Genomic DNA, 12,103 nt, shown 5'->3' on the forward strand with positions numbered 1-12,103 from the left:
GGCTGAGATCGCAGCCCTAAGCTAGAATGAGAAAGGGGCGAAAAAGCAACGATCTGGAGAAGCGGACCTGCAGACTGCAGCTGTGAGGCAAAACTCGCCTTGATCCTGGTATACGGGAGCAACCGCTAGATCAGCTACGTCCATCACATTCGTTGTGAGGTAAACAGCCGGAAAGCTTATACTACACACAGATAACGTACCTACATGGACAGGGTCACCTAGCACGCACCGGCGCGCCAAAGGTACGATGGGCGGACTCTCGTTAAGACTTCGCCAAGCCGAAGCGGACCCCCAATTCGGAAGGACAAAGTACACACCTAGTCGATCACGCTTGGCGACTCCGGACAACACGATGGAGACACTGCACTGGATTGCGTGTTTGATGATCAGGGGATGATGGTCTGTGTATAAGTATAGAGTCACTTCCCTTTCTTTTCATCATCAGCCAGCTCAGTCAGTCGCTTGTCTCTTCACTTCAATCACTTCACAGTCCTACTCCGTGTAGCCTCATTCACTCGAAACAATCATTATGCGTTTCCAATCCATCATCGCCATCGCGCTCCCTGCGCTCGTCCTTGCGGCTCCTACTCCTCAGGACCCCGAGTACGAGTTCCCCGAGGATGCTCCCGTTGACGACATTGTCGGTGGAACTGCTGCTGCCTCTGGCGACTTCCCCTTCATTGTCAGCCTTCAGAAGAACGGACAGCATCTCTGCGGTGGTTCTCTCTTGGACGCCACCACCGTCGTCACTGCTGCTCACTGCTCCGTGAGCTCAGTCATCGGCTCTGTCAGCACCCTCAAGATCCGTGCTGGTAGCCTGCAAAAGGCATCCGGCGGTACATTGGTTGGCGTCTCCTCCGTCACCGTCCACCCCAACTACCGCAGCTCGGGTCAGGATTGGGATGTCGCCATCTGGAAGCTCTCTACTTCCGTCGCTGCCAGCGGCTCCATCGGCTATGCTCGCCTTCCTGCTGCTGGCTCCGACCCCGCTGCTGGATCCAACGCCGTCGTTGCCGGCTGGGGTGCTCTCACTGAGGGCGGCAGCAGCCCTGCTGCTCTCCAGAAGGTCACCGTCCCCATCGTTTCCCGCGCCAGCTGCCGCTCCTCCTACGGAACCTCTGCCATCACCACCAACATGATCTGCGCTGGTTTCCCTCAGGGTGGAAAGGACTCCTGCCAGGGCGACTCTGGCGGCCCCATCGTCGACTCCTCCAAGACCCTCATTGGTCTCGTCTCCTTCGGCAACGGCTGCGCTCAGGAGGGCTTCCCCGGTGTCTACGCTCGCACCTCTGCTCTCCTCTCCTTCATCAACTCTGTTTAAGTGCTGGCTGAACAGACTTGTGCTCGCTACCGAATCATGATGATGGATGGATATGGCTCTTCAGCGAAGAGTCGGATGATTGTGAACGACGATGATATACCAAGTGGTCAGAGGTTTCATGAAGCCTCTTGCAAAACCATGTTTTGATACGCCTTTTTTGTATATATCTATTAGCTACGAAATGCATTCAATAACTTCAAACATCATGCTCAAATCCATTGTAATATGCCTGTGACATCATTTTCGCATCAGTCGATATCATCGATCAAGATTTTGTCAACACCATGTGTCCTTTTTTTCCTGAGATCCGAAAATACAATCTATACGAGACCAACGCATGCGAGGCCGCGTGTACTTTCCCAACACTACACCATGACGTAGAAGCCCAACGACTTTCTGCCAGGTGCCGGATCCCCTCGAGCCTTTTAGACAAAACGGTGTGGGAAAAACGAAGGAAGTGCCCGTTGAGCGGGATGATGCTTGTAGGGCTGAGAACAGCACAAGCTTCGCTGTCGCATATTACTTTTTTCTCTTATATTTAGACATGTTTTGACACATGTGTCAGGTTATGGAGAGAAAGAAGAGACACAGCTGGCGTGTAGGATAAATTCTCTGCGATCGCGATCGCACAGTGATGATGGCGGTCTTGTCGTCTTTTGATCAGGCGCGCGGAAAAGCAAAACATAGGTTGTCAGCATTATGAATTTGATGTGAATTTTCTGGAAGCAGAATTCATCGGGTACACGTATCGCAGAAGAAGCAACCATGGTTTTACGAATACTTCGGTATGAACACACCATGTGCGACGGCGTGTGCCTTTTCGATGTAGAACACTGGCTGTCACGATGATGTGAGACCTCTGAAAATGTAACCACAAGGCCAAGTACGGGGGTATTTTTGGCTTACAGCCCAAGAAAGACATGTTTGGGTCGTGGTCAAGTTTTTGATCTAGATCTGCAGCGCATGGGGGTCTCTTTGCAGCGCCTGGATCGGAGCGATCACTTTCTCCCAACATTACGTCGAGGCCTAGGTTATTTGGGGAAAGCGGAAGAACTCCATAAATTATCGAGATGGCTGTTTGGAGTACGTAGCAGACATCGGGGCTTGACATCCAGTTTTTGGTGAATTTGGACCGGGTATTGATGAAGAAGAAGACTTGGAGAGAGCATAAGACAGACTTTTATATGTCCCGGTCCCAAGACGAGCTTCTAGCTCAATGGTATAACCCTTGCAAGACCAAGGTGCTTGTTGCACATGAAATGGGCACTCAGGGTTTTGAAGTCGATGGCAAAACGCCGTACAAAAGCCGTTTTTCTTTTGCTCAAGAACGAGGTCGTAACACATTACAATTATTCTCCATGACTTCTGATGTTCGTAGTGATTGGAGTATTGGAAACGCGCTCGATGAAATCGGAGGAAGCGGACTTTGGAGCAAGCACACGCCATATCCTGATGCTGATCTTCTTTTGGTCCACAGTGGTGGAAGAATGTTATGAGGAGAAAAGAGAACCCCAGCACATAGAGCTGGAGCATTCAACCTTTTAAGCAAAGCAGAAGTTTACTGGACAAGAAGTTCAGTTGACAGCAGAGAACATTCAAGTATTGGGAGTAGTTTTCTCGACGACGGTCTCACATCCACATCATGTCTTTCGTTTTTTGATAATCGTAAATGAACACAGCAGCCGAGTCAGCCGCACATGCTTGCTGTGTACGCTTTTTTTGTGAAAAGGCAGGAAGCGGACATAGCCATGATATCTTGAAATTTTGGACAAGACTCAGGGAGCATGAACAATAGAGGCGTGGCTTTCCATCTGCTGTTGACGTTTATATATCTTGAGCATCATGCCGGAGATGCATGTTGAGGGCCCATATCAATGGTACGAAACATTGAACTGAAGACTGGTATCTTTGGCAGTCTGGTCTTTTGAAACGCATTGCCACATACTGTTCAAGTTCTGAACAAGGACAGTGAATCGAACGCCGGTACCATGACATTTTTCTCCTGTGTTTTTGGAACTCGGAGGGGAGTCACACATCGGGCACACGACCTTGTCTTTTGAGAAATGGATATGAGGAATTGAGGAATATAGAAGGATCGTAGGTGAGCACTGACTGGAGATTTATATAGATGGACTGGCGAAGAGGAAACGTGACATGCATACATGAGTGACTATTTTCAAAAACACATGACGATAATCCCATGGTAATCGCGAAAGGTTCAAAAGAGGTACACATTGAGTTATGTGATTAATGAGATTCTGTAATGGAGGAGCGCCTTGTTGGTCGCTCCTCTCGGGTATTGTAGATAGTAGAATATACATGAACTGAACGAACTCTCATCTCACCATCGTACACGCACTTCTTCATCCTGACCTTTGTGTCTCACATGCATCCCCACTGAGTCGTACTTCTTTAGTACCTTCCGCTCTCCCTTCGTCCAACACCAAGGCTTCCATACGGGTTACTTCTGCCCAAGCTCGCCGACTGACCCAGTGTCTTCTCACCGCTCTCCCTCGCAGCGCCTAAATTGCCGAGACTGATCCTCTTTAGAGGGCTGACGTCCCGCTTGCTTGGACTAGCCCTGCGCTCGAAAGCACCGCCGAGACTATCCCTTCCGCGGCTCGCGCTCCTCTCGCCATCTCTTGAGAAGTTTGCACTTGCGGACTTCCGTAAAGGAGACGCGGCATGAGTGTTGACCCCCAGGTATCCGCCGTCGCTAGGCTTGGTATTGGTTCGGGGAATGGTGGGTGCCTGACGGAAGGGATTGGGCGTTTGCGAGGGTCGTATCGGAGAGGAGAAGTCGGCGTCTGTAGCTGTGGAGGTGGTTGTGTATTGTGAGGTGCCACGATCTTGGTGGACCGAGGATCTTCGTCTCGAGGAGCGTGTGACAGATGGAGATTCCATGTTATCAGGATCGTACTGCGAGGCGTAGCTTACGTTCGGGTTCGTGCGGAAGGTTTTACGGTTCACGATAGTAGTCGGTGTGTATGTGACGATTGAGCTCGCAAGACCGTGGCTACTGCCCTTGACACCGACGCTCAAATCTCGGGTTCGGTTTGTAGAGATGGTCTGTATTCCGACGTCGCGGCATGGCTTCTGTAGTGAGGGGTGGACAAATTTGCTGTCGTACTCGTGAAGCACCTGGCGACTGATGAGAGAGTTGTCCTTGGCCTGCTGCATAAAGGAGCTCCTAAGCCACCAAAGATGAAGCGAGAGCGCGGCTCCGATGAAGATCGTCGTGGTCACCCTGACGCTCGGTCTGGGATCTAAGGGAGCGACGGGGAGGTTGAAGTAGTAGAGCACCACATGCAACGGGCTGAACAGGCAGAACAGCTCCAGGCATAGCGGGTTTGGGTCCCAAACGGCGACTTCCCAGACGTCCCTGCCCTCGACAGGATGCGCTCTGCTCGCCGCGTTGTTCTGTACCAAGCCCCTCACGAACTGCATCGGACTCGCTGCGGCAGGCGATGAGTCGACTCGGACACGCTTCGCGCTGGGCGTCTGTGGCGCAACATCGACACTCTGCTCGAAGAGACGGTAGTACCTCCTCTTACCCCAGACCATAAACGCGTTGACAAAACTGGCTGCGCCTAGGACCAGGACCAGCAAGCCCATGATCCACTTTATCCATCCGGGGCCCTGCACCTCGTTGAAGACACCATCGTCGTCCGAAGCCGTGGATGCGCCGCTGTTGGCTTGTGCGAGTACGAAGAGGAGGTTTGCGCCAAAGCCGATGTAGAGCGCATATGCAGATGCAAAGTCCTCCCAGTCAGAGCTGTTGAGTTCCTCCGAGATCCAGATGAGCCAGTCGGACAGATCGAAGTAGGCTTTGATGCGTTCCGAGAGCGGTGCGCGGCGCACGAGAGGAGGCATGGCGCGGTGGTATTACGATTATAAGTGCTAAGGGCGAGTCCCAGGTTGTAGAAGAGAAATGGGAGAAGGTGGAGTAGCAGCAGGGCTCAAGTCATGGTGGTGCGGCGACAATGAAGAAAGCGCGAAGGGTGAAAGAAGCGACAGTACAAACAGTTGGCCTAACGCGGACTAGGCCCTGGTCCCGCCCATGACGACGGCGCGCGGGAGCTCCAGCTTCAGTGCAGCCAAGCTCCGACCTCACGACAGCTGCCTCACTACACTCTCACTATGGCAGCACCCGCGGCACAGTACAAGGACAGGCAGTTCCTCGCCGTGATAGGCGATGAGGTATGCATCTCGCGGCTTCCCCATTTGGCGGATCAAAGGCGCTAACCGGTCGCAGGACACTTGCACGGGCATGCTGCTTGCAGGCGTAGGCGTAAGCTATCCTCGACTACGATACGCGACGTAGACAAGAGACTGACGGGTATCGTAGCATGTTACCCAGCCGCCGGACAGCCAAAAGAACTTCCTCGTTGTAGACGCAAAGACCGAGACCGCGACCATTGAAGCTGCATTCGACCGCTTCACCACCGAGCGCAAGGATATCGCGATTCTGCTCATCAACCAGCACGTACGTCTTATGCGCCCCGGATGTGGCGTTGGGATCTAGAAGGATGCCAGAAGTTCTACGGACTTGTAGGCTGAGACATGTCTAACCACCCACAGATCGCCGAGAAGATACGACATCGAGTCGAGACATACACCGCTGCCTTCCCCTCCCTCCTTGAGATCCCATCGAAAGACCACCCTTACGACCCCGAGAAGGACAGTGTGCTGAAGAGGGTGAGGAGGTTGTTCGGAGAGTAGATTTTGGACTTAGGAGACTGGCGGAAGATGAGAGCACCAGAATATGTCGCATACACTACTCTTGGATGGGTACTAGGCATGTGCCGCCGGCAATTATCTGCGCATACAAGCTACAACGTCAATGAATATGATATCCAACACTACAGATACAAGTCGTACTATGGAGAGTGTTATTAAGTCGATGCGTGTCCATCGTATGTACATTAATTCGTCATTATATCCTCAATTCACTGGCCACACATCAACCTTAAGCTGGCACTGTCATTGCGAGGTACCGGCAATGGACCAGCCCATCGGCAAACAGACGAACTGGTACATTGCAGGTACCTCGTAACACCAATGCGAGTTCAAGTTCAATGTGTGGATCTTACTGGAACCCTTGGTTGGGAAGCAATGAAACCAAAGCTTACAGTCGAGACATGCTGATATCGCGAGTCAAAACAAAGAGAATCCGCCAAAAATGGCTTACAGCTCATTCCTCCGCCTTAAACGCTCCTGTACCAGACCAGCCAAAGGTCCACTCATCTGAACCCTAGGTTGTCCCATCTTAATCTTGCTGCCACTGCCTACATTACTTTCCTCCGCGTTTCCCCTGCATCATTGAATATCAGACATCCTCGTTGCTCATCGCGTGTTGTAGAGTCGTTACGAAGTGAGGCAATTTACCGGTGGAAAGCGATCTTGGCGGTGAGGCAAGTAATCTTGTCGCCCTCTGCGGTGAAGACATCGGCGAGGACGGTGTATGTGCCCTGGCATGCTGTCAGTACTCTTCTATATTCGTCGCAGCTTGAAACGTACCGGAGGAATCTCCCTGGGCAGATCAACGTCCTTGGTCAGGCTCATCTCGCCCTTCTCGAGAGGGCACTCGAGGTCACCCTTCTTTATCGTTTCGCAACCATCCGCGTTCTGGTTGATGAGTGTGATGAGGCCGTACTTGACTTGCAGGTGCATCTTGAAACCCTCACCGACCTCCTCCTTGAAGTCGCCTGTGGCCTTGATGCTGAGCTTCTCGCCACTGTGTACAAGTTAGCTCCAGTCTTTACACTCTTGAGATTCGCGAAGCTTTCATGTGCGCGATTGCGCAGCTACACGATACTTCGACGAGGAACACGTACGGCTTGGGTGGATTGGGGCTCAGGTCGACCTTCTCAATCTTCAGAAGATCGTCGGCTGGGTCGCCGCAGAAGTACAGAGGGTTGTCGCCTGGGACCTTGTATTCCTCCTTAATCGTGACCTGGTCGCCACCCATCCATGAGGGCGATGCGGTGACAGAGACGGCGCTCAGCGCGGCAAGGAACAGGGTGGTGAGCTGCATGGCGGCGGTGAAGACAGCTGCGGTACAAGAGACGAGCTGTGGTGGTGTTGTTGTCGCGCGATAAACACGACGGGAACAACTTCGATGTGGATTCGAAGTTGGGGAAGGATGGTTGGGGTTGCTGTGGAGAATGGAGAGCTCTGGTAGTGGTCGAGGCTGGCGTCTAGATAGCGGCCGCTGTTGGATCTTGCTGAGGCTGGGGCTGGGGCGAAGCATGGACCCTGCAGCCAACGTCATCGCTGTTGGTCACGCAGCACGCGTGGGTCTTCCGCTAGCACCATCTGGGCTTGACATGTACACATGTACTGCACGTTGTGCCGTCGTGCATTCGTCTTGTGGAAACATAGCAGTAGAGCGCAATAGCGACGGACTTTTGAGCAACTTCTAACTGATCAACGAGTGACTGCATTGAGCGAGTTCTGGAAATCTGAAACCCGATTTCCATGATAGAGGTATGCCTGGTGACGGTACGTATCTGAGATCGATTCGGAGCCATAATAGCATTCCGACATTCTAGGCGGTGCCTGCGTGCTTAGAGTATCTTCGCGCAGCATCCAAAAACAGACGATCCAGCTCGGCCGCAGCAGTTTCATTGCTGACCTTCAGTTTCAGAGTTCGCCGTCCATGCGAGACTCCGTCATTTATCCATTCGTTTGAGCCATCTTCAGCGTTGATCTTGTTGTAGCCGCGGTCTTCTGCAATGTCGAACATGTCTCCAAGGCCATTCGCAGCATACATGATAGTCTACACATGGGCGCAAGAAGTCAGCGTATGCCTCGCAAGCAATTCGTAAAGGGATACCTACAAGTGGATCCCAACTAGGTAGCGGCTTCCCGAAGCCATAGTAGATGTAAGCCATTCGGATTGGGTCGTCTTCCAGATCACTCGCCATCAGCGGCCCGCCTATCAGTACATCTCTGCCGACAGTAGTGCCTACAAACGTTATTGGGCCGTCCCATGTGTCTAATACATGAGCAGCGAGGGCGGGCTTGGAGCCCCAGAAGTTCCAGCTACGACCCTTCGGATACTTGCCACCCATGACGACGAGCTCTGCCACTTTAGTCCTGGCAAGCTCGCGACCGTCAAGCCGAGAGTACTCATCGGGTTTGGAGTCCAGAAGTCCAGAGAGCTGTAGGAATTAGCGACCAGCTGTCAATAGACAAGAGCCACATTATGAAAACGCACATTATCGAGGAAACCGATGGAAGCAATCGTCACGCTTCCGTCTTCTGATTCAGAGAGCAGTTTTCTGTACAGGACAACTGGATCCCATGCCTTGTCTGCCTTTCCCCATGGTAGAGTGCCTCCGGACCAGTGGTAGGCCACTTTACTCGTGTACTCGCCGCGCTTGTAGTCCCAGGCGTCAAAGAACCTCACGTCGTTCATTGGACGACGGATACCAATAGGTGTCTTGGGGTGTCCATAATGTGCGACAATAGCAGATGCTGCGAGAGCAGAGTATGAACAGGGGTGGTTGACGTTGACACCGAGAAGGTTGACATTGGGGAGAGTTGCGCCTAGCAGCAATGCGCCCGCATCACTAGTACACTAGTAAGCTTCTTGTGACATGAGAACGAGGCTATGCGTACTCAACATCGCTGTGCAAGTCGGTGTCGATGATGAGGTTCTTGCGCGTTGTCATTGCCTGGAAGTTGACGAGAAGGGAAGCAGTAGAATGCCAAGGTAAGTTGAGAGGCCCGTAATATCTGTGAATATCTAGCGTGTATCTTGTAGTGGAGTGGAGAGCTGGGAACGTTTGGCCGTCAACCAAGCATGAGGGGTAGCTCGCAGCCTCAGGCCCACCGGTTCTACCAATCATGGCCTAGCCCACAAGAGGCAGTCAGATAGATATGGGCGCCTACGTATCTGGCTTGCCTGAGGTTTTGGACGAACAAGTCAGCAAACATGGTTCTGACAAGCCAGCTGTGTTACGATGTCACATCAATTCCCTGTCTTGTTTCGTCCATAGTGGGGCTAGAAAGGTGCTTGAAGCTTTCAGCTTTATAAGAGACCTATTACTGAGGCTGGAGAAGTTTACATCGGCGGTGGATTTAGATCAAGGCCCTCAACGCTGAGCTTGAAGCTGTCCATCCGCGAATAACTTCCCCCAGAGTCGAAGTCGAGTCTGCCACGCTCACAATCGTCAAAATCGACGTCTGCAACTAACAACTCATCTTCTTGCTCCCATACCGGTCCGGCAAGCACCTCGCCCAAGGGTGATACTATCATAGAGCCGCCTCGTGAAACGTATTCCTCGCCGTCCGCTGACTGAGGCTGCGAGAAGGGTTGTTGCTTGGGGCTAAGCGCATCTTCTGCAGTGGATGAGGAGTCAATCGCCGATGAATCGCCCTCAGTCGCCTGTCCTTCTGGTATTGGTATGCAAATTTCGTGACCCTCCGGCGTCTTCGTGATGGTACTTCGTCGTCTGCCAGCGACTCCATTACTCTGTTGCGAGAGGCTCCTGCCGACGCCGCTTCTGCTCGCATAGCCCTGCGATTGTGCTTTGCCGGTGATCCATTCTGGGAGGTGTTTCTTCTTGACGCATTGGTTTGCACTAACCACGAAGCATCGGCCTTCGCAGCCTACCGTGCGCATCAGCGACGTCCAAGCATCGCGTGCATCTGCTGTCGGCGCAAACCACAGGTTGACGTTCTGGCTGTACAAGCTTTGCCTCAGCAATGGCATGTAGTTCTCCCAGCAAATCGCCGACCCCATACACAGTTTGACACCCTTGATTTCCGTTGTCACGGCCCTCAGTGTACTCGCACTTCCCATGCCCCAAATCAGCCTTTCGCTGCCCGTCGGCATAACTTTCCTCCTCTTGCCCAATACACCCATCTTCGGATCGACGAATACAACTCCACAGTATAGTGTGCCACCCGACTTCTCCACAATCCCCGTAACAACAAAGACCCCCGTCTCTCTTGCTATCCTCTCTAGCTCCTCTCGTGTCCCATCACCCCTGTATTCCTTCCCTCTCGGTAGCTCGAGCTTCCGGTCTAGCCAATCTTGCCCAGCGCCGCTCGGTGTGTCGCCCATATCGACAGCATCGTGGAAATAGTGCAGGAATTGCTCACGACCTTCGGGTGCGCGACCACCAACCGCAGCGCCAAAAGCGCAAGTACGAGGATATCCACCCAGGTATGCTTCTGGAAACAGGAGGACATCGATGCCTTGGGATGCGGCGCGTTTCGTTGTCACTTCGAGAGCGGCGAGGGTCTCGGCGGTTGTTGAGAGCGTGCGGGATTGCGCGGATGCGATTTTGAGAGTTTGGGGCATTATGGATGGAATTAGAAGAAAGAAACAAGTGCTTATGGATGGCGGAGTGAAGAGCACGCGAGAGAATGAAGGGAGGTGATGGCGTATGAGCTTCCGAAGCTTGCCGTGATGGCAGCTGAGCTTCCCGAGCTACCCCGCTCGTAACCCCCACCTCGAACGAGCAAAAGAAAGCATCTCCAACATCGAAGTGGAAGGTAGCTTTTGACGCGTCGCGGTGTTAGGGGAAACGCGGATAGGGCCGAGAAACGAATGATGATCTCGGTGGATGCTTGTGGATCTGCTAGACAGTCGAAGCTTCCACAACTCCACACCACGACGTCACACTCTGATGAACACTAGCAGGTGCAGAATTTCTTCTTCCTATGTAGATTTTACATCGTAACAGTCCTACTTTCAATCAAACTCGATAAACCATAAACCTCACAAAATGTCGCAGCCCGTCGACGTACCAACCCATCTCGACTCCCTCATCACCTCTTCGCACCCCCAACTGCGCGATGCCGTCCTCCCAAAACTTCTCAGCTCCATCCACACAATAGCCGGACACCTGCGCACCTCTCCATCGGTAACCCAAGTCGGAACCGCCAATGCCTTTGGCGACGACCAACTGAACGTGGACGTCCTGGCCGAAGAAGCGATCCGTAAAACCATCGACTCATGCCCAGCTATCGTAACAGCATCCAGCGAAGAAGACCCTGTCGAGAAATCATCGAAATCTACCAGCAGCGAGGATCAAGGCAAAGAAGTCTACACACTCGCCTTCGACCCGCTAGATGGCTCCTCCATTATCGCACCAAACTGGAGTGTAGGCACGATAATCGGAGTCTGGGAAGGAGCATCAGCCCTACATCAATCGCCGGACACGAAGCAAATCGCCTCGATACTGGGTGTACTAGGCCCACGTACTACCGCCATTGTCGCCCTCCGCTTGCCAGGTACCAAGGGTTCATGTTTCGAAGTCGGATATGCAGATGATGGCGCCATGCAAGTCATCCGCCCAGACGTGCAGTTGACGCAAGCCTCTGAAGTAAAGACGCGATATTTCGCGCCGGCGAACATGCGCGCAGCGGCCGAAGACCAGAGGTATCTGAACCTGGTCAACCGGTTCATCATGCAAAAGTACACGCTGCGATACAGCGGCGGCCTCGTTCCGGATGTTGTACATGCGCTAGTCAAGGGTCATGGTGTGTACATTTCTCCGGTTACGGAGCAGAGCAAAGCCAAGCTTAGGCACCTCTATGAACTAGCGCCTATCGCGCTGATCTTGGAATGTGCTGGAGGTGCGGCATTGGATTCTGCGACGGGGAAGAGAGTCTTGGAGACAGCGATCGAGGATACGGATGAGAGGGGTGGGTTGATCTGTGGAAATAAGGATGAGGTTGAGGCTGCAATGAAGTCTTTACTTCAGTAGACGGAATAATTGAGAGATTAATCTATCACAATTGATGTGTCAAGAGATGCATCTA

The 12,103-nt window shown here is 52.7% G+C and overlaps 7 protein-coding genes across 7 annotated transcripts; 3 read left to right on the top strand and 4 right to left on the bottom strand.

Moving 5' to 3' along the window:
• Positions 1-529: 529 nt before the first annotated feature.
• On the top strand, positions 530-1,321 carry J4E90_001251 (uncharacterized protein; the record flags this gene model as incomplete). The annotated part of the gene is made up of 1 exon (XM_051430840.1): positions 530-1,321. One exon carries the CDS (start codon positions 530-532, stop codon positions 1,319-1,321), a length of 792 nt encoding a protein of 263 aa, XP_051296327.1.
• A 2,412-nt stretch (positions 1,322-3,733) lies between these two features.
• On the bottom strand, positions 3,734-5,194 carry J4E90_001252 (uncharacterized protein; the record flags this gene model as incomplete). Its single annotated transcript, XM_051430841.1, has 1 exon — positions 3,734-5,194. The coding sequence occupies one exon, from the start codon at positions 5,192-5,194 to the stop codon at positions 3,734-3,736; it is 1,461 nt and encodes a 486-aa protein (XP_051296328.1).
• A 267-nt stretch (positions 5,195-5,461) lies between these two features.
• VMA7 (H(+)-transporting V1 sector ATPase subunit F) lies at positions 5,462-6,043 on the top strand (the record flags this gene model as incomplete). The annotated part of the gene is made up of 4 exons (XM_051430842.1): positions 5,462-5,521; positions 5,577-5,612; positions 5,670-5,807; positions 5,903-6,043. 4 exons carry the CDS (start codon positions 5,462-5,464, stop codon positions 6,041-6,043), a joined length of 375 nt encoding a protein of 124 aa, XP_051296329.1.
• Positions 6,044-6,705: 662 nt separating this feature from the next.
• On the bottom strand, positions 6,706-7,358 carry J4E90_001254 (uncharacterized protein; the record flags this gene model as incomplete). Its single annotated transcript, XM_051430843.1, has 3 exons — positions 6,706-6,792; positions 6,842-7,058; positions 7,159-7,358. 3 exons carry the CDS (start codon positions 7,356-7,358, stop codon positions 6,706-6,708), a joined length of 504 nt encoding a protein of 167 aa, XP_051296330.1.
• A 513-nt stretch (positions 7,359-7,871) lies between these two features.
• On the bottom strand, positions 7,872-9,000 carry J4E90_001255 (uncharacterized protein; the record flags this gene model as incomplete). The annotated part of the gene is made up of 4 exons (XM_051430844.1): positions 7,872-8,102; positions 8,164-8,487; positions 8,544-8,898; positions 8,948-9,000. 4 exons carry the CDS (start codon positions 8,998-9,000, stop codon positions 7,872-7,874), a joined length of 963 nt encoding a protein of 320 aa, XP_051296331.1.
• A 392-nt stretch (positions 9,001-9,392) lies between these two features.
• J4E90_001256 (uncharacterized protein) lies at positions 9,393-10,637 on the bottom strand (the record flags this gene model as incomplete). Its single annotated transcript, XM_051430845.1, has 1 exon — positions 9,393-10,637. One exon carries the CDS (start codon positions 10,635-10,637, stop codon positions 9,393-9,395), a length of 1,245 nt encoding a protein of 414 aa, XP_051296332.1.
• Positions 10,638-11,064: 427 nt separating this feature from the next.
• J4E90_001257 (uncharacterized protein) lies at positions 11,065-12,048 on the top strand (the record flags this gene model as incomplete). Its single annotated transcript, XM_051430846.1, has 1 exon — positions 11,065-12,048. The coding sequence occupies one exon, from the start codon at positions 11,065-11,067 to the stop codon at positions 12,046-12,048; it is 984 nt and encodes a 327-aa protein (XP_051296333.1).
• Positions 12,049-12,103: the final 55 nt, after the last annotated feature.

Source organism: Alternaria incomplexa (assembly GCF_024043165.1).
Source record: "Alternaria incomplexa strain BMP 0042 chromosome Unknown scaffold_1, whole genome shotgun sequence".
Taxonomy (NCBI): domain Eukaryota; kingdom Fungi; phylum Ascomycota; class Dothideomycetes; order Pleosporales; family Pleosporaceae; genus Alternaria; species Alternaria incomplexa.